This window comes from Schistocerca cancellata, chromosome 2 (assembly GCF_023864275.1).
Source record: "Schistocerca cancellata isolate TAMUIC-IGC-003103 chromosome 2, iqSchCanc2.1, whole genome shotgun sequence".
Lineage (NCBI taxonomy): Eukaryota > Metazoa > Arthropoda > Insecta > Orthoptera > Acrididae > Schistocerca > Schistocerca cancellata.
The window spans coordinates 1003131582-1003153031 of NC_064627.1; the positions used below are offsets into that span (position 1 = coordinate 1003131582).

Sequence of the window (21450 nt, forward strand, 5' to 3'; positions counted from 1 at the left end):
GCATCTGTAAAGTAATTGTGCCAATAATCTTTTACTAGAAACATTTACAGTAGAGCGTCAACTATTCAAATGTCAGTCTTCCGAACGACTGCTTAACCAAACTGTTACTTGCTAGTGTGTGTGTGTGTGTGTGTGTGTGTGTTTTTGTTTTCACACTTCAGCTTTGCATTATTTCGGGCTGTCTGGAAATCAACAATAACTGTGTGTCAGTTTTTGTATGCAAAGTCAAGTGAAATGGTGAGGACATCAGAGACTTCTATCCACAACACATTACAGCTTTCAGAATAGTTAAACCATGAATTCAACAGATGGCAGAACCACAAATTAGACAAGCTACTGGCTGAAATTACCCCAGGTGGCCAAAGTTTGCACATTTTACAGTACATGAACCAGCTGTTTTTCAAAATTAAAGATGTTGTAATCATGTACCAGTTTTCCAGTTCTTTCTGCAAAAGATTGCTATTTGAGGCACATCATCACAGTGTACCACTGTTCATTATGTGAGGAAGCCACAGGAGTTAAGGCTGAGGACACAATCAGTGTGGCAGCATAATATGAGACATTGTGAAGGATACACAGATCTATTCAGAACAAACAAAGAGTCATGCTGCTGACAGTTGTTGGCATTCTGCCTGACAATCCCTGGCAGCTTGCTGTTGCAAAAACTCAACAGCTTCTACCATTCAAATGGGAGGTGATGGATTAACTTGCGCAGATGACATGTCAAATGAGGAATTGCAGGATATCATGATGACAATGCTTGGTGGGAAGGTGGCAGTCTTCTTTTTGTGTTAGCAGAAGAGCCAACACCGTGTTATGAGTGGAGGCCGAAATGCACGTGTTTTAGCTCACGCAGGCTGGCGTGAAGAGGGAAGAACTATACTGACATGAGGTCTGGAACATGACAAGAAATGAAAATTCAAAAAGCGGATGTAATTAGTTTGATACTTAACTTTAATCCATTAATGATGAACGTTGCTCTTGACTGAAACTTCCTGGCAGATTAAAACTGTGTGCCCGACCGAGACTCGAACTCGGGACCTTTGCCTTTCGCGGGCAAGTGCTCTACCAACTGAGCTACCGAAGCACGACTCACGCCCGGTCCTCACAGCTTTACTTCTGCCAGTAAAGCTGTGAGGACCGGGCGTGAGTCGTGCTTCGGTAGCTCAGTTGGTAGAGCACTTGCCCGCGAAAGGCAAAGGTCCCGAGTTCGAGTCTCGGTCGGGCACACAGTTTTAATCTGCCAGGAAGTTTCATATCAGCGCACACTCCGCTGCAGAGTGAATATCTCATTCTGGTTGCTCTTGACTGTACACTGATTCACAATATTATCTGATCAGAATACATTCTTGAAGATAGTAATTACAGTAACTGAATATGGCGCCTTGCTAGGTCGTAGCTAATGATGTAGCTGAAGGCTATGCTAAACTGTCATCTCTGCAAATGAGAGCGTATGTAGACAGTGAACCATCACTAGCAAAGTCGGCTGTACAACTGGGGCGAGTGCTAGGGAGTCGCTCTAGATTAGACCTGCCCCATGTGGCAGCACACAGTCTGCAATCACTGATAGTGGCGACACGCGGGTCCGACGTATACTTACGGACCGTGGCCAATTTAGAGGCTACCACCTAGGAAGTGTGGTGTCTGGTGGTGACACCACACTTCTTACAGAGGGAATGTCAAAGTTGGTACATTGTTTAAAAAAGTTCTTCAATAGCCATGGTGATTAAGTGGAAAATCGGCAAACCTTGAAATAAATTTTTACTTGTATTCACACTTCATCTGCTGTTCTTTTGGGAGTAATTTGGAGTCTTATGTGCTCATATTTTATTATTTTTACATTTAACAAATTTAATTATTGTACACTTTTTGACATTTTCCCATGTACTAAAAAATAAAATAAATGTAATAATTTCTGTTAAAACTTAATTGCTTAGTAGTATATTACTTATCAGCATTACTTTTTTTCACCAGTTACAATTATTTCAATATACACTGGAATTGCCATGGTGACGATACATCTCATCAGCTGTGTGATGCTGCTATATGGTGCGATCATGGTAAGTAAACTGTTATAGTACTTATAAGGGGCGTTCAAAAAGAAATGAGTCAGAGGCATAATTACAGAAACCAGTACCTGTGTGTTAGAAGTATTGACCCTGCCTGTTGAGACACTTGTTCCACTGTGACACAAGGTGGTGAATGGCTGTCTCATAAAATTCCCAGGGCTGTGATGTTAACCAGTTCCGCACATACAACTGGATGTCACCATCCACATGAGTGCAGGAAAGGTTATGCTGATGTTCTTCTTTGACCAAGATGGCCCCCTTCTGACTCACTTCCTGCAGTGTGGGACAACAGTGAATGCCCAGCGTTACTTGCAAACCTTGACCACCCTTCGCTAAGTGATCAAATCAAAATGATCAGGCAATCTTACTTGTGGGGTCATTCTGCTCCACGACAATGCAAATCCTCATACGGCCAATACAGTAGCAGTACTCCTGCAGAAATTTAAATGGGAGGTTCTTGGCTACCTTCCATACAGTCTGGACCTCTCTCCCTGTGATTACGCCATTTTTGGTCCCCTTTAAAAGGCTGTGAGGGGCAAACGAGTCACATTGGACAACAACATTCAGTTGTACGTGCAGAACTGGTTAACATCGCAGACCCGGTAATTTTATGAGACAGCTATTCACCGCCTTGTGTCACAGTGGGTCTGGTGTCTCAACACCCAGAGTCACTACTTCTAACATACAGGTACTGGTTTCTGTAATTATGCCTCCGGCTCATTTATTTTTGAACGCCCCGTATATATTAGCTATTTTTTAGTTTTGGTTAAAATCTTCTTTGTAAAACTGTAGGACATTACTTTTGAATAGTTCATGTGGAAACCAGCCTTACATAGTTTCATGAACAAATAAATGTTAGTCTGCCTACTAAGTATGATAGCATGTTAAGTTAACCCTAATGGAGTTACAGTGGAAGGCTACACTGCCTCAGTCAACTACCATAGGTGATGTGTTGATCACAGATTATATCAGCAGTTAGACAGACCACAGCCCAGTTAATGAGTGCTGCGCAGCAACAACAAGAACAGTGATGAATCTTGAACCAAATGACATCCACCATGCCAGTCAGCATGGATTCCAAAAACATCGATCATGTGAAACCCAACTCAACTTTTCTCACATGAGGTGCTGAGAGTTTTGTATCAAGGCAGTCAGGTAGTGCCCTATTTCTTGATTTCTGAAAAGCATATGACTCAGTACCACATCTACGCTTATTGCCAAAAGTTCCATCATATGGGGTATAAACTGAAATTTTTGACTGGATTGAGGACTTTTTGGTAGAGAGGAGACAGCATGTTATCTTGGATGGAGAGTCATCATCAGATGTAAAAGTAACTTGAGGTGTGCTCCAGGGAAGTGTGTTGTGACCATTGCTGTTCATGTCTTGTATTAGTTACATTGTGGACAATATTAATAGTAACCTCAGACTTTTCACTTATGGTCCAGTTATCCATAATGAGGTACTGTTTGAAAGAAGCTGCTTAAATATTCAGTCACATCTTAATAATATTTCAAAGTTGCCCAAAGATTGACAACTTGCTTTAAATGTTGAGAAATATAAAATTGTGCACTTTACAAAAGAAGAGAAATGTAGTTTGTTTGTTTTGTTGTAAGATGCAAAAACAACCAAGGTCATACATACCCATGTCAGAACCATAGAACACAAAGATGAGGACAAGTTAAAAGTGACTACACATTAACTGAATCAATGGCAGGAAAGACAGCTCAAAACGGGGACTTGGAGAAAGATCCTTAAAATACATCATAGAGAGAATGGAGGTCCTGAACTAAAAGTTAAATGTCCTTCCTATATTGCTATGACAGATAAAAAGTAAAATGCAGTCAACAGCCTGCATCCCCCCAGGGGGTCCACAACTCTTTTGTGGATACGTGCGTAGTGAGCACGGGACCCCGAGCTAGTGTGGCCCTCCTTCCTTTCCAGGCTGCATACCTTCCTTTTCCTCATCCTTCCCCATCACCCATCTTGCCCCCCCCCCTCCCCCCCCCCCCCCCGCCCTCACCACCGCCTCTTCCTTTCCCTTTCTCCCCCTCTGGGAGTATGTTTAGTGCCTACAACCGGAGACGGATGTTTGAAACTGTAAATCAGTCTCTCTCCAATGCTTTCTCTGCTGGCAAGTCTTTGTCCTTCCTTTGCCTTTATTTTTTCCTTACCTCTTCTCTTTACCCTTTCCTCCACTGAGGCGTTTGAGACCTCTCTTCTTTCCTTTCCTTTTCTTTGTTCCTTCCTTTCTCATTCTTCCTCCCTGTGCGTGTCTGAAGGCCAACCCACGCATTCCCATGCATAGCCAGTGACGGGGTAACGCGTAATTCCCTGCCCCGGGTAGACAGGTAGGACACATACGTACCCCCTGGTAACGGCCAGGCCCAGGGAGGGGTGACTACCCGAGCTGATACCTTCCGAAAGTGCCGATTGGTCCCTCCATCCGTTTCTCAGGAGGTGTGACCTGAGGTGTGAACAATCACCTAAGGTGGGAGTGCTCTCAGAGAGGGCCCCCGCAAGGAAGGAGCACGCCATCGGAGACGCCGGTAATCATGGGGGATACTTCCGCAATGGTTTCATCATCATTTACTGTGTCTGCTCACAAGCATAAGTTCAATGAGTCTCACCCACGGACAGTTCTTCCATTGTTGCCACAGTTCCTTGTTGTTTCTCGATCAGACGACGGTCAAGACTTCTCCACAGTCAACCCTTTCATTATTCAGAAAGGTGTCAACACAATTGCAGGTCCTGTAAAGTCTTGTTCCCGTTTATGAAAAGGCACCTTGTTGTTAGAAACAGTCAGTGCCCTCCAGGCACAAAAATTGCTGTGTGCTTCACTGCTATACACTTTCCGTGTCCGGGTGGAAGCGCACCACACTTTAAATTCATTATGTGGGGTCATTTATACACGCTCCCTCAACGGATTGTCAGACGAAGAAATTCAAAACTACCTGTCCGACCAGGGCGTAATGGCTGTTCATCGAGTCATGAAAAGGGTTGACAAGGATATGGTTCCAACCCGAACTGTCTTCTTGACATTTGACAGAGTTCATCTTCCATCGAACATAAAAGCAGTCTATGAGATAATTTCCGTTCGCCCTTACATCCCAAACCATACGCGTTGCTATCGGTGTCAGCGGTTCAATCATACCAGCCAGTCTTGTTCCAATATGTCCAAATGCGTTACGTGTGGCAAGGATGCCCATGAGGGTGCTTGTCCACCTCCATCCCCTTGATGCATCAACTGTATGGGTGACCATGCTGCTTCCTCTCGAGATTGCCCCATTTTTTAAGACGAACGGCTCACTCAAGAAATCAGAGTGAAGGAAAAGGTGTCGACCTTTGCTGCTCGGAAGTTATTCGTCAGTCGAAAGCCCACTGTGCCTCACGCAGGTAACTACAGCACTGTCCTTGCCTCTCCTCGGCCAACAAAGGAGGCAGCCACGCAGACTTGTGATTTCACCTTTAGTGCCACGGTTGTCAGATCGGACAGTGCAAAGATCGCCCGTTCAACGTCCCCACTCTCACCTGCTCACTTTATGGCTCACCCTTCATCAGGTTCTGCTAAATCTCAAGCGCCAAAATCAGACATCCAGACATCCAAAAAAGAGCCTACTCGTGAAGATTTTTTACGTACCCCAACTTCACAACCATCAGTTCCTCCTTCATCTCAACGTTCTGTTTCCAAAAAGGTTAATAAGAAACACAGTTCCTCTCCTTCTCCGCCACGGCGTGTGTCATCTACAGCACCGCATGGCGGTAACCGCCCTCGGCCGTCTTCTGTGTCACCGAGGTGCACTGCTGGCGGCCGATCAACTGGCCGATCGCTGGTGGCAGGAGCTGCTCCCAAACAACCTATGGATCAGGATCTTCTGCCTTCGGCTGAATGCTGTTCAATGCTGTCGGTCGCAAGCTCTGAGCAGTCGTTGAGTTGAGGGCAACCTTGGTCACATTCTTCCATTTTCTGTCCACCCTATGTCCATTATCCATTGTAATATCCGTGGAATTCGAGCCAGTCGGGATGAATTGTTGATCCTCTTACAATCCTACTTGCCGGTCATCTTCTGTCTCAGGAAACAAAGCTGCGTCCCCATGACCGCTTTGTTTTCCCCCATTTACAGTCAGTCCGATTTGATCTCCCCTCTGTTGAAGGCACTCCAGCACATGGAGGACTCATGATTCTTCTCCATGATACTCTCCATTATCACCCAATCCCCTCAAACACTTTCTTCCAAGCTGTTGCTGTCCGTCTTTCCCTTTCTGGATACACTTTCTGTCTTTGTACTGTCTATTTTCCATCATCCACACCAATGGCATGAGCTGATCTCCTTCATCTTCTTGGTCAGCTTCCGCCCCCCCTATTTGCTGGTTGGGGACTTCAGTGTCCACCACCCGCTTTGGGGATCTCCACATCCTTGTCCACGTGGCTCACTATTGATAGGCGTCTTCCACCAAGTGGGTCTTGTTTGCCTCAACACTGGGGACCCTACGTTTTTGTCTGCTCCACGACAAATTTCTCTCATTTGGACCTTTCGGTCGGTACTGTTCCGCTAGCTCAGCGCTTCGAATGGTTCACTCTTGCTGATACACACTCGAGTGACCACTTTCCATGTGTCGTTCGATTGCAACCACAACTGCCATATATGCGCCTGAGACGCTGGAAGTTTGCCCAAGCCGATTGGACACTTTTTTCGTCTCTAGCGACATTCGATGACCGTCACTTTCCTAGCGTTGACAATGAGGTCACTCATATTACAGAAGGTATTCTTACAGCTGCAGAACGTTCAATACCTCGCACCTCCGAATTGCCCCGGCGCTCCCCCAGTTCCTTGGTGGAACTAGGCATGCCAAGCCGCAATATGTGAGCAGTGATGTGCTCTTCGCGTTTTCAGACACCATCCTACTTTGGCCAACTGTATCCACTGTAAGCAATTCCGTGCGTGATGCTGTCACGTCATCCGCGATAGCAAGAAGGCAAGCTGGGACTTCTTTACTAGCTCCTTTAACACCTTCACTCCCTCCTCGGAAGTTTGGAGTCGGATTCGGTGGTTATCTGGAGTGCCTAGTTTCTCCCCGGTCTCTGGGCTCACTGTCGCACATGATACATTAGTGGACACCATCGCAATTTCTAACTCATTGGGTCAACACTTTGCTGAGATTTCGAGCTCTTCAAATTACCTGCCAGCGTTTCTCCCGAAGAAATGTGCAGCGGAAGTACAACCTCTTGCCCTCTCCTCTCAAAATCACGAAAGCTACAATGCTGTTTTCTCCATGCAGGAACTCCAACATGCACCCTCTTCTTCTCGCTCTTTCGTCCCAGGACCAGATGGTATCCACATCCAAATGTTGCTTCATTTATCATACCATAGTCTGCATTACCTCCTTCACCTTTATAATCGAATTTGGACTGACAGTACTTTTCCCAGACGATGGCAGGAAGCTATTGTCGTTCCTGTTCTAAAACCTGGAAAGGACAAACATCTCCCCTCTATCTATCGCCCCATTTCTCTCACGAGTAGTGTATGTAAGGTTTTGAAACATATGGTGAATTGCCGTTTAGCCTGGTGGGTGCAGTCCCGCAGTCTTTTAACAACTGCCCAATGTGGTTTCCGAAAGCATTGTTCTGCAGTTGACTATCTTGTTGGTCTCTCCACTTATATCATGAACAATTTTCTCCGGAAACGCCAAACAGTAGCGATATTTTTTGATCTGGAGAGAGCATATGATACCTGTTGGAGGACAGGCATCCTCTGCACACTGTTCTCTTGGGGCTTTCAAGGTCGGCTGCCCCTTTTTCTTCATGAATTTATGGCAGAGCACGCATTTAAAGTGTGGGTGAACACTACTCTCTCCCGAACCCTCTCCCAAGAAAACGGGGTACCCCAGGGCTCCGTGCTAAGTGTTGTACTGTTTGCCATTGCCATAAATCCAATTATGGATTGTCTTCTTCCTGATGTCTCGGGCTGCCTCTTTCTGGACGATTTTGCGATCTACTACAGCTCTCAACAGACCAGCCTTCTTGAACGACGTCTTCAAGGATGTCTCGATCACCTCCACTCTTGGAGCATCGAAACCGGCTTCCGCTTTTCTCCCCGTAAGAACGTTTGTGTTAATTTTTGGAGTCGTACGGAGTTTCTTCCGCCTTCCTTACATCGAGGCCCTATCAACCTTCGGTTCGCGGACGTCACTAAATTCTTGGGTCTGATGTTTGACAGAAAGCTGTGCTAGTCCTCTCACGTTTCCTATCTTTCGGCTCACTGTCTGCGATCCCTCAACACCCTCCGTGTTCTGAATGGCACCTCCTGGGGAGCGGATCGAGTGGTCCTTCTCCACCTCTATCACGCCTTAGTGCACTCGAAATTGGACTACAGAAGCATAGTTTACTCCTCTGCTCGACTGTCTATTCTTCGGCATCTTGACTCTATCCACCATCGTGGATTACGTTTAGTTGGTTGGTTGGTTGGTTGGTTGGGGAAGGAGACCAGACAGCGTGGTCATCGGTCTCATCGGATTAGGGAAGGATGGGGAAGGAAGTCGGCCGTGCCCTTTCAGAGGAACCATCCTGGCATTTGCCTGGAGTGATTTAGGGAAATCACGGAAAACCTAAATCAGGATGGCCGGACGCGGGATTGAACCGTCGTCCTCCCGAATGCGAGTCCAGTGTCTAACCACTGCGGCACCTCGCTCGGTGATTACGTTTAGTATCTAGAGCTTTTTACACCAGCCCTATGGAAAGCCTTTATGCTGAGACTGCTGAACCTCCGCTGTCCAATCGGCGAGCTGTCCTTCTGAGTTGTTATGCTAGCCATCTGTCTTCCATGTCTGCAAATCCAGCCCATGACATTTTTTTTGACAACTCCTTCGATTTAGGGTATGCTGGCCGCCCCTCCTCCCTGCTACCATTGGGAGACCGCTTCCGTCAACTGCTCCGTTCTCTTTCCTTCCACTTTCCTAAAACTTTCTTGACAACTTGGGGTACAGCACCGCCTTGGCTCCTGCCCCGGACATACCTGCTCCATGACCTTTGTATGTTTCCCAAGGATGGTACCCCTTCTCTTGTTTATTGTCGGGCATTTGCTGCTCTCTGCGCACAAATGAAGGATGCCACATTTATTTACACTGATGGCTCAAAAACATCGTTTGGTGTTGGGAGTGCCTATATTGTTGGTGACACCCCACATCGATTTCGGCTTCCCGACCAGTGTTCGGTTTATACTGCGGAGCTTTACACTGTTCTCCAGACTGTCCAATACATCCGTCGCCATCAGTGGATCAGTATGTTATCTGCTCAGACTCTCTCAGCTCTCTCCTCAGTCTCCAAGCTCTCTACCCTGTCCACCCTCTGGTCCACTGGATTCAGGACTGCCTCCACTTGCTCGACTTGGGGGGTGTCTCTGTGGTGTTCCTCTGGATCCCAGGACATGTTGTTATCTGTGGAAATGAGGTGGCTGATATAGCAGCCATGGCTGCAGTCTCTTTCTTTGGCCAGCTATTCGCATGATTCCCTTCGCCGATCTACGGAGTGTTTTATGTTGTTGTGTTGCTCTTTTATGGGACGCCCATTGGTCGACACTTCCCACTTCGGAACATGAAAGCTCTTCCCTGTACTTGGACCTCTTCCTCCCGACCTCGACGTCGGGAGGAGGTAACTTTAACTAGACTCCGCATAGGGCACTGTCTTTTTAGCCATCGACATCTTTTAAGCGGTGATCCTCCCCCACTCTGTCCCCACTGCTTTCAACTGTGGACAGTGAGACACCTTTTACTTGAGTGCCCCTATTTTACTCCGTTACACGCCCGTCTACAGCTGTCGCCTGATACATCTTCCATTTTAGCAGATGACACGTGATCAGCCAATCGCGTTCTCGAGTTCATTAGTGCCAGTGAGATGACGTCAGTAATTTGAAGCTCTTTTTGGGGACAAACAACCCCCCTTCTATAGTGTCAAAGGAGTCATCAAAGAAGTAGGCATAGGATGTTGGCCAGGCATGGCAGATAAACTGTATGCATATTTGCTGAGGAGAACATTACTTCAGTAAGACAGCAGTAGTCCAGCAGCTTCTGCATACAGACTGTCAACCGGACTAGTGTAATAGGTGCCAGTGGCCAAATGGATGCCACAATGATGGTTTGCATTGAGATGGGGTAAAATGGATGGATGTGCAGATGCATAAATGAAACACCCATAGTCTAGTTTTGAACGGACAAGAGATAGGTACAAATGGAGTAGGTGATTCAGTCTGCTCCCTTGGAAGTACCACTGAGGACACATAGGACAGGTGGTAGACTTTGGTTTATTGGTAAAATACTTGGGTAGTCCAATCAGTCTACAAAAAAGATTGCTTGCAAATCACTCATGCAACTGGTTCTAGAGCATTGCTCAAGTGTGTAGGACTTGCACCAAATAGGACTAATAGGGGATACTGAATTTATACAGAGAAGGGCAGCACAAATGATCGCAGATTTGTTTGACCCGTGGGACAGAGTTACACTGATGCTGAAGAAACTGAACTGGCAGACTGTTGAAGATAGACGTAAACTGCCCCGAGAAAGCCTATTATAAAAGTTCCAAGAACCAGCTTTAAATGATGACTCCAGGAATATACCACAGTTCCCTAGGTATTGCTCATGTGGGAATCGTGAAGATAAGATTAGAATAATTACTGCACACACAGAGGCATTCATAAAATTATTCTTGCCATGCTCCATTCTTGAATGTAGTATGAAGAAATCCTAATAACTAGTGTAACAGGATATATCCTGTGCCTTGCACTTCACAGTGGTTTGCAGAGTACGGATATAGATGGACATTTAGATTTAGAATGACAATGACTGGTAACTAGCCATATTATACAGAACCAACCCATTTCCTAAAGTGCATAAACCACCCTCCCACACTTATACTTCTGATTACTTCTAACCTTAAGGTACAGACATTAGTATGATTTCAGGAATGGTGTGCTTGCAGTTGTTGCAGAGTTGTTTTCATTTTATGCCCGAGGTGAAAGGAGTGATATTTATCAACTTAACAGCAGCCTATGGCTTTGTCAGTCACCAGCTGCTACTAGTTAAGATCTACAATCTAACCAAGGATTTTAACCTATGTAGTGTTCCACTGGTTCTTTACCATGATATTGGCAGGCAAAGTAAAGTCTGATCGGGAGCTAAGACTTCGTCTTATCCAACCTTGCTCACCTTAGTTATTTCTGTGCACTTGGCAACCTCTTCTGATTGAACCTCATTTCACAAAGTGCTGCAATTGCTGCTGCAAGTTAAGACCACAAATATAACATACAATTCCAAATAAATGCATTACTTCTGATAAACAACTTTTGTTTGCAATGACCACATGATACAAAAGTGCTTCATCATTCAGAACATCACAATTAAAAAATTCCCCATGAAATCATAGGCATTCGCATATCTCCCTTCCTCCATGGCTTGCACCATATCTCCAAGGCAGGACCCGACAACACAGAATGAACTGCCTGACCAGCAGGTTCCGCGAACATGGTATGATGTTTATTAGTGTTCGAGCTTGCAGATATGCTGTGTTCATCCATTTCATAATGTGTGTACATCCAAACAGTAGATTATCAAATTACTTACAAAAATAAACTTTTTATAGTGCCAATAACCATTTGTCGATTCGAAAAATGCTTTTGCAATGCATCAATTCACCAAAGTGATATGTTATAGCACAGGTTCCTCCCTGTAGGTGAGTGATGTTGTCACTACAATAAATATTCAAAGTCCAGAACTATCAACTACAAGCATCAGTACCTTGTATTTGATGTACAACTGTAGCTGTACTTATATCCCATTTGTAATAAATATATTTATTGAAGTTGGGTTCAAATTAATGATATGAATATAATAGAGGGAAACATTCCACGTGGGAAAAATATTTCTAAAAAGAAAGATGATGAGACTTACCAAACAAAAGCGCTGGCAGGTCGATAGACACACAAACAAACACAAACATACACACAAAATTCTAGCTTTCGCAACCAACGGTTGCCTCGTCAGGAAAGAGGGAAGGAGAGGGAAAGACAAAAGGATTTGGGTTTTAAGGGAGAGGGTAAGGAGTCATTCCAATCCCGGGAGCGGAAAGACTTACCTTAGGGGGGAAAAAAGGACAGGTATACACTCGCACACACACACACACACACATATCCATCCGCATATACACAGACACAAGCAGACATTTGTAAAGGCAAAGAGTTTGGGCAGAAATGTCAGTCGGGGCGGAAGTACAGAGGCAAAGATGAAAGACAGGTGAGGTATGAGCGGCGGCAAATTGAAATTAGAAATTAGCGGAGATTGAGGCCTGGCGGATAGCGAGAAGAGAGGATATGCTGAAGGGCAAGTTCCCATCTCCGGAGTTCTGACAGGTTGGTGTTAGTGGGAAGTATCCAGATAACCCGGACGGTGTAACACTGTGCCAAGATGTGCTGGCCATGCACCAAGGCATGTTTAGCCACAGGGTGATCCTCATTACCAACAAACACTGTCTGCCTGTGTCCATTCATGCGAATGGACAGTTTGTTGCTGGTCATTCCCACATAGAACGCTTCACAGTGTAGGCAGGTCAGTTGGTAAATCACGTGGGTGCTTTCACACGTAGCTCTGCCTTTGATCGTGTACACCTTCCTGGTTACAGGACTGGAATAGGTGGTGGTGGGAGGGTGCATGGGACAGGTTTTACACCGGGGGCGGTTACAGGGGTAGGAGCCAGAGGGTAGGGAAGGTGGTTTGGGGATTTCATAGGGATGAACTAAGAGGTTACGAAGGTTAGGTGGACAGCGGAAAGACACTCTTGGTGGAGTGGGGAGGATTTCATGAAGGATGGATCTCATTTCAGGGCAGGATTTGAGGAAGTCGTATCCCTGCTGGAGAGCCACATTCACAATCTGATCCAGTCCCGGAAAGTATCCTGTCACAAGTGGGACACTTTTGGAGTTCTTCTGTGGAAGGTTCCGGGTTTGAGGAGATGAGGAAGTGGCTCTGGTTATTTGGTTCTGTACCAGGTCGGGAGGGTAGTTACGGGATGCAAAAGCTGTTTTCAGGTTGTTGGTGTAATGGTTCAAGGATTCCGGACTGGAGCAGATTCGTTTGCCACGAAGACCTAGGCTGTAGGGAAGGGACCGTTTGATGTGGAATGGGTGGCAGCTGTCATAATGGAGGTACTGTTGCTTGTTGGTGGGTTTGATGTGGACGGACGTGTGAAGCTGGCCATTGGACAGGTGGAGGTCAACGTCAAGGAAAGTGGCATGGGATTTAGAGTAGGACCAGGTGAATCTGATGGAACCAAAGGAGTTGAGGTTGGAGAGGAAATTCTGGAGTTTTTCTTCACTGTGAGTCCAGATCATGAAAATGTCATCAATAAATCTGTACCAAACTTTGGGTTGGCAGGCCTGTGTAACCAAGAAGGCTTCCTCTAAGCGACCCATGAATAGGTTGGCGTACGAGGGGGCCATCCTGGTACCCATGGCTGTTCCCTTTAATTGTTGGTATGTCTGGCCTTCAAAAGTGAAGAAGTTGTGGGTCAGGATGAAGCTGGCTAAGGTAATGAGGAAAGAGGTTTTAGGTAGGGCGGCAGGTGATCGGCGTGAAAGGAAGTGCTCCATCGCAGCAAGGCCCTGGACATGCGGAATATTTGTGTATAAGGAAGTGGCATCAATGGTTACAAGGATGGTTTCCGGGGGTAACAGACTGGGTAGGGATTCCAGGCATTCGAGAAAGTGGTTGGTGTCTTTGATGAAGGATGGGAGACTGCATGTAATGGGTTGAAGGTGTTGATCTACGTAGGCAGAGATGCGTTCTGTGGGGGCTCTGGGTACCAGCTACAATGGGACGGCCGGGATGATTGGGTTTGTGAATTTTGGGAAGAAGGTAGAAGGTAGGGGTGCGGGGTGTTGGTGGGGTCAGGAGGTTGATGGAGTCAGGTGAAAGGTTTTGTAGGGGGCCTAAGGTTCTGAGGATTCCTTGAAGCTCCGCCTGGACATCAGGAATGGGATTACCTTGGCAAACTTTGTAAGTGGTGTTGTCTGAAAGCTGACGCAGTCCCTCAGCCACATACTCCCGACGAGCAAGTACCACAGTCGTGGAACCCTTGTCCGCCGTATTATCCAGACTTGCATAACCCATTATTTCAGCACTCTCACCACTCTCTTCTGATCGAATTTTGTTTTGCCAGGTGTTGCAGCTACTGCTGGAAATTAAGAGTACATATCTAACATCCAGTTCTCTAAATAAATACGATGCTCTTGATTAATGACTTATGGTATATTGTACTCTTGTTTACAGTGACCATGCAATACAAAATTGCTTCATCATTCAGAACATCACAGTAAAATTGCTAAGAACATAGTCCAAAAATGGTCTGTATTAGCAGATTCCAGTTGAATGAGTCTATAAAAAGTTCATAGGCATAGTCATGGCCGAACTTTCTCCATGGTTCACACCATATCTCCAAGGTCAGACCCGATGACATAGAATAAACTGCCTGACCAGCAGATACCACGGATGTGGTACGATGTTTATCATCATCCCAGCTTGCAGATATGCTACTCCTACCAACTTCATGCTACATGTACATGAATCAAACAGTCATCCAAGCCCTAGATTACGTAATTTCTTCAGAAAATAAGATTTTTATGGTGGTGATCATCATTTGTCAGTTCCAAAAATGCTAGTGTAGAACATCACTTCAGCAAAGGGATATGTTACACTACTTCTAACTAGTCTCGTTACCACTCTTTTGCATAACCACAAGTTCTTTGTTGACTTGCAAGAATAGCATAGGTGATGGAGGCTGCAGGAAAACAGCCTCCTGCAGGGAAGAGTGCTTGCTCCAATTCTGTTCAATATACAGGGTGATTTTTTCCACTGTGTACAAACTACAGGGATTGATCGATGAGAGGATATGGAACGAAAAAGGTCTAATGAACATATGTCCAGAAGTGCATGGTTTACATGCTAGAGGCAGTTTGTTCAATCATACTTTGTTACAGGGACTGTGGTCTAGCATGCTCTGTACCATGCAGCCATCTTCTGCCATAGTAATTGGTAATGTTGCATCCAATGCACTTCTCTTGCTGACTCACCTTGTAGAGGATGTGGCACACTGTGTATTCGAATCGAGAGCTTGCCGACATGGTGTTTGCTTATGGAAAGGCAAATGGCAACAGGCAGTGGGCAGCAAGGTTGTATCAGGAGACCTATCACCACCAACAACAACCATAGCATTCAGTGTTCGCAAGAGGCAGTTGGCCTGCCAGTACAGGGTAAGCCAGATGGCCATGTGGAACAACCATGTGGAACATTTTCCATGACAAATGTTACTATCTTTATCACTTACAGTGTGTGCAAGGCATACTAGCAACAGACTTACCACAATGCGTGCATTGAGGCACATGGAACCCATTTTCAACAATAATGTGACTGTGGCTGCATGGTACAGCTAGTATTAGACTGTAGTCCCTGCAACAATTTATGGTTGAATAAATGGTCTCTAGCATGGAAACCATGCATTTCTGGGCATAAATTCATTAGACCTTTTTTGTTCCGTATCCTCTCATTGATCACCCCTAGAGTTTGTAAATGGTGGAAAAAATCACCCTGTATATATGAATGATCATCCATAACACCCAATAGCAGGAGCTTCTTGTATGCTGATGTTCCTGCTCTAGCCACACCAAGCACAGACTTTGAGTCAGTGGAGAACACCATTTCGAATGCCCTTAAACAACTTAACAAAACCCCTCAAAGACACAGGTGTTTGCTTTACATTTGAGGAAAAAGGTAGCTAGTTGTAAATTAAAGATAGTATACTCAGGCTTCAAACTGGAATAATGTGAGACTGCAAAATATTTGGGAGTGACACTTGATAGACTTCTTACTTTCAAGAAGCACCGCATGAACTGCAAGTCAGAAGTTTCCGCCAGAAACTATCTTCTACAGAAACTGTCCAGATCACAATGGGGTACTAAATCTGAAATTGTACAAACTTCTGCAATGGTACTATGCTGTTCTGTGGCAGAGTATGCATGTACTGTTTAGTACAATTCATCAAATGCCAAACAGGTAGACATAGCTCTCAGTGACACATGCAGCATCATAATAGGTTGCATCCACTCCAGCCAAATGGCTTTAGCACCTCACAAGAATAGCACCACTTCCTATTTGAAGAGAAATAGCTGTGATTGAGGAAAGAAGGCAGTGGAGCAGGACAGAACCCATCCTCTGTATGGGGATGAACCATACCCACAACTGAAATCCAGGAGGAGTTACTTTGTAACATTGATGGCACTTAGAAATGCTGCTGAAAAGGCTAGGTTGTGGTTGGAAAGGAGTTTTTGAAACTTTCCGCCCTGGCTCTGATGAGGAATGGACGATGTGGAAGTCTATGAATAGAGTGAGATCTGGAGTTGGCAGATCAAAGTTACTTTGACAACATGGGGTTACACTGGTCAAAATAATATCCAGTGTGACTGTGTAGAAGACTAGACTGTTTGTCATATGCTTAAGTGCCAACAGTGCCCAACCATTGCACACAAGATGAGCTTCATCAAGGTACAGAAAATGCATTGGGAGTGGCAAGTGTTGGGCAAACGTAATATATTCATAACATATAAAATATATATGTTTCTGTTATGAGATGGTAAAACAAATCATAAATGAATTACATTTTCAGAAACCAAAGACATTTTTGTGAAATGACACTTTATCTGGTCACAGTCCAGGCAGTGTAACAGTACATCTCACAGTATGTGAAGACCTGAAGGAGCTGACTGGGACAGTCATTGTAATCTTGTGCATGAAATGGAAACAACAACTTGGCTGAAACCCAGAAAGCAAACTATTATTCAGTCACACTGATGGAACCTGAAATGATTTCAGGAACATTGATCATAGCAGGATATGAGTGTATTGAAAATTAGAGAAGGTAATGCATACTGCATGCCAATCAGTTAAGGCATGTGATGGAGTTATTGTCATGTTGGAAATGTTGGCGTGAGGAGAACTGTGCCACCAGTGTGTGTGCCACCATCCCCTATAGACAAACTATACAGGAATCTACTGTCCATTCATGAGCCTCCATTTGTTCGCATACTCATCCCTTGCTGGTAATCTGTACATTTTGTAGAACAATTCATCAACCCATGACTGTGTCACAGTGATTTGACAAAACGTCCATAGAGAAGTGTGTGTGTGTGTGTGTGCTCCCTACCCCCAGCCCCCTCCTTCCTTTCTTTCGCATGACCTAAAATCTATCGAAAACATCTTAAAACCCACTGAGCAAGATGTGTACATCACGGATCAAGGTCCATCCACTGTCCATGAGTATTGGATTAGTAGTTGAATGGTTGTGAATGAGAATGGCTCGTCATTGCTTTCAGTGTATTGTAGAATCCATTCTATGAAACAATGCCAGTAATAACAACGTGAAAGAGGGTGGTACACGGCATTAAATAGGTTTCTCTACTTCAGTTGCTTATGAGTGTAGAACGAATGAAGAATGTACACTACTGGCCATTAAAATTGCTAAGAAGAAATGCAGATGATAAACAGGTATTCATTGGAAAAATATATTATGCTAGAACTGACATGTAATTACATTTTCACACAATTTGGGTGCATAGATCCTGAGAAATCAGTACCCATAACAACCACCTCTGGCCATAATAACGGCCTTGATACGCCTGGGCATTGAGTCAAACAGCTTGGATGGTGTGTACGGGTACAGCTGCCCATGCAGCTTCAACACGATACCACCAGAGTAGTGACTGGTGTATTGTGACGAGCCAGTTCCTTGGCCACCATTGACCAGACGTTTTCAATTGGTGGGAGATTTGGAGACTGTGGTGGCCAGGGCAGCAGTCGAATAATTTCTGTATCCAGAAAGGCCCAAACAGGACCTGCAACATGCGGTCGTGCATTATCCTGCTGAAATGTAGGGTTTCGCAGGGATCAAATGAAGGGTAGAGCCACGGGTCATAACACATCTGAAATGTAACGTCCACTGTTCAAAGTGCTGTCAATGCGAACAGGAGGTGACCGAGACATGTAACCAATGGCACCCCATACCATCATGCCGGGTGATACGTCAGTATGTCAATGACGAATACACGCTTCCAATGTGCGTTCACCGCAGTGTTGCCAAACACGGATGCGACCATCATGATGCTGTAAACAGAAGCTGGATTCATCCGAAAAAATGACGTTTTGCCATTCGTTCACCCAGGTTCGTCGTTAAGTACACCACCACAGGCGCTCCTGTCTGTGATGCAGCATCAAGGGTAACCGCAGCCATGATCTCCGAGCTGATAGTCCATGCTGCTGCAGACATCATCGAACTGTTCGTGCAGATGGTTGTTGTCTTGCAAACATCCTCATCTGTGGACTCAGGGATCGAGACATGGTTGCACGACCCGCTACAGCCATGCGGATAAGATGCCTGTCATCTCGACTGCTAGTGATACGAGGCCGTTTGGATCCAGCACAGCGTTCCGTATTACCCTCCTGAACCCACCGATTCCATATTCTGCTAACAGTCATTGGATCTCGACCAACGCGAGCAGCAATGTCGCGATACGATAAATCGCAAATGGAAATGTGATGGTACGCATTTCTCCTCCTTACACAAGGCATCGCAACAACGTTTTACCAGGCAATGCCGGTCAACTGCTGTTTGTGCATGAGAAATCGGTTGGAAACTTTCCTCATGTCAGCGCGTTGTAGGTGTCACCACCAGCGCCAACCTTGTGTGAATGCTCTGAAAAGCTAATCATTTGCATATCACAGCCTCTTCTTCCTGTCGGTTAAATTTCGCGTCTGTAGCATGCCATCCTCGTGGTGTAGCAATTTTAATGGCCAGTAGTGTATGTTGAAGTGCCCATGTAACCCCCGCCTACCTAATTGGCCCACTGTATTGTGATATAACTGATCATGATCGTGTATACCAAAAAAAAATTTACAGTGAGTAAGGTTATCATTACCAAAGAACAATAATACTGGTTAGTAGAAGGAGTGTGTACAATAGACCCTTCTGAAGGAAGAATCTATTCTGAACCTAATGTAAATCCCGTTAATAATTTTTAAATGGGTGGGGAACCACACTGAGGAAAGAGTACCACATAATATTTAATACAGAAAAAAATACTGATTAGTAAAGTAAAAAAAAGGAGGAAGATAATTAAACACTCACGAGCCCACCAGGGCAACGAATATCCACAATCCTAAGAAAGGTATTGGAAAAGCAAATTAATCAAATAATCACTGGTGTGGCAACAGATGGTTGGCACACTTTTCCGTAAAACAACAATTCACAAGAAAATAAATGAATCAGAAAGCACTGAGTTTGCAGTTACTTAGTCTGAAATACTAAATTTTGAAAGCAAAGTTAAATGAAGATTCTGGTTAAATAAATGACTGACTGTAACTGTGACTTCATTACATAACAAAAATTATTTTTTGTAACCTCAGGGTAACTTAATGCAGATGTTGGAAGGTGCAGACAATTTACTTCTAATTATTGAAAGATTGAATTGAATTTACTTTAAGCAAATGAGCAACTGATTTTACTTTTAACATAAGAACAATAAGGTACACACTAAGCCAGCAGAAGTCATTCACTAAGCTGAATACAGAATAAATGAAACTGCACACCATTAATTTGTGCTGTATCTTGAGTTATTAGTTTTACCAGTGAAATTTTACTTTACTTTAAGTGAGTAAAGTTATTACTCAAAACTGCAAATTCATTAAGCCTCTTCGTAGCATGCATTAAGCCTCTGTTATGCAATACAAGAATGAACAGTCACTAGTCAGTAAAATTTAGACTGAAACTAGTCATTAGCAAACAATCAAAACTTGTAGTAAATAGTTAGTCAATTTCCATATTTTTATACACTTGGTGATGCATGGAAGGGAAAGGGAGTCTGCTTGGTAATAATGTCTGAGGACAATAACAACACAGATGCCCTACAAGTCTTAACTATTGCAGGTTATTATTCAAGAAGGTTAGTCGAAGTTTGTGAAAGAAATGCCACAGGGTAGTGCCTGTACAATATTAGTTACACTGTCAGTTAACAGTTCTATGATGTAGTAGTTGTATGGACGATGCAGACTGTAGTCGACGGCAGTGCTCAGCTGCTGCTGATTGAGAACCACAAGTCATCTCCAGACCCATGGATAATTATGGGACAAGCAATAGTTAGCATTTTAGCTTCCTCTCAATACTCATGGTTTAACAATATAAGTGTGCCTACAGTGGTTCAGTCATAGTGGCATACTGTGTCTGTGGGAGCACCCAACAAACACTTCCACACTTTTTCATGACTCAAACTGCTTTGCTTCCTCTCTACTCACAGTGTGAAAGGGACTCTCCTTACACAATGATAAACAACAGCACAGCTACTACCATTTCTTTGTTGGTATTGGCACATTTAAATAAAGTTCCCATAGATAATATCCAGCAGTTTGCAATATTTACATTATAATTACAATCAGTTGTATACAATCACAAATGAATAAGCTATTACATCCATTGCATATTAAATTTAGTTTCTGTAATAAAGCTTACAGATTCAGAATTAGAAACACAGTACACAGTATCAATAGATATTAAACAGCAAAAAATTTTGGGTGGTGCAGAAGGTATTTTATCTACTTTTTGGTGTTATATGTGCTCCACATTCCATGAGTTTTTTCCTGAAGGGAAACAGAGTCAGGGAATGTCCGAAGAAATACAAACGAAAATGCAGATGCATAAATGCATTCAGTTTTGTCAACATAAATTTTGTTAATCACTCGTTAAGCTTCTCATTAATTATCACAATTATGTGTGGGTATGTAATTAGCATGACTTATAACTCAAAACATCATAGTGTACCATAACAAATATTAAAAAACAAAATTAAATTTTTCAAAAAATCATTACATTTGAATTCATTCATGTATTACAAAAATTTCATGTTGGACCTGTACAAGAAAACATAAGTAACATAGCAAAAGGTACACAAATGGATAAGAAATCACTAATTACAGGGTTTACTTTACATAATTTTTCATAATTGCTGAAAAGAAAATTGCCGCATTTCACACTTGTATTTACTAAGGATGTTCTAAGAGTGCACAGCAGCTCAGACCTGACATGGGGTGTTGCATGTGCCACAGTGGCACACTTGATATCCCCATTTCTTTGTGCAGTGGCATTCCAGAACGTCCACCTGCCTCGCATTCTTTGAAAACTCACTCCTGAGTAATCTCAAGGAGCCCTTATATTTCTGCCACAATGGATAACTGAATTCTGTCCAAGTGCATACGCATACACAGACCTGAAACTTATACATTGTCTGGGTACATCAGTAGTCA

At 44.1% G+C, this 21450-nt stretch overlaps 1 protein-coding gene across 1 annotated transcript in view; it reads left to right on the forward strand.

Annotated features, from left to right (window-relative positions):
- Positions 1 to 21450, forward strand: part of LOC126149209 (uncharacterized) — a 209202-nt gene that overhangs the window by 128649 nt on the left and 59103 nt on the right. Inside the window, exon 4 of the mRNA XM_049915801.1 lies at positions 1975 to 2060. Within this exon, the coding sequence (XP_049771758.1) occupies positions 1975 to 2060 (86 nt within the window). The remainder of the gene's footprint in view (positions 1 to 1974; positions 2061 to 21450) is intronic.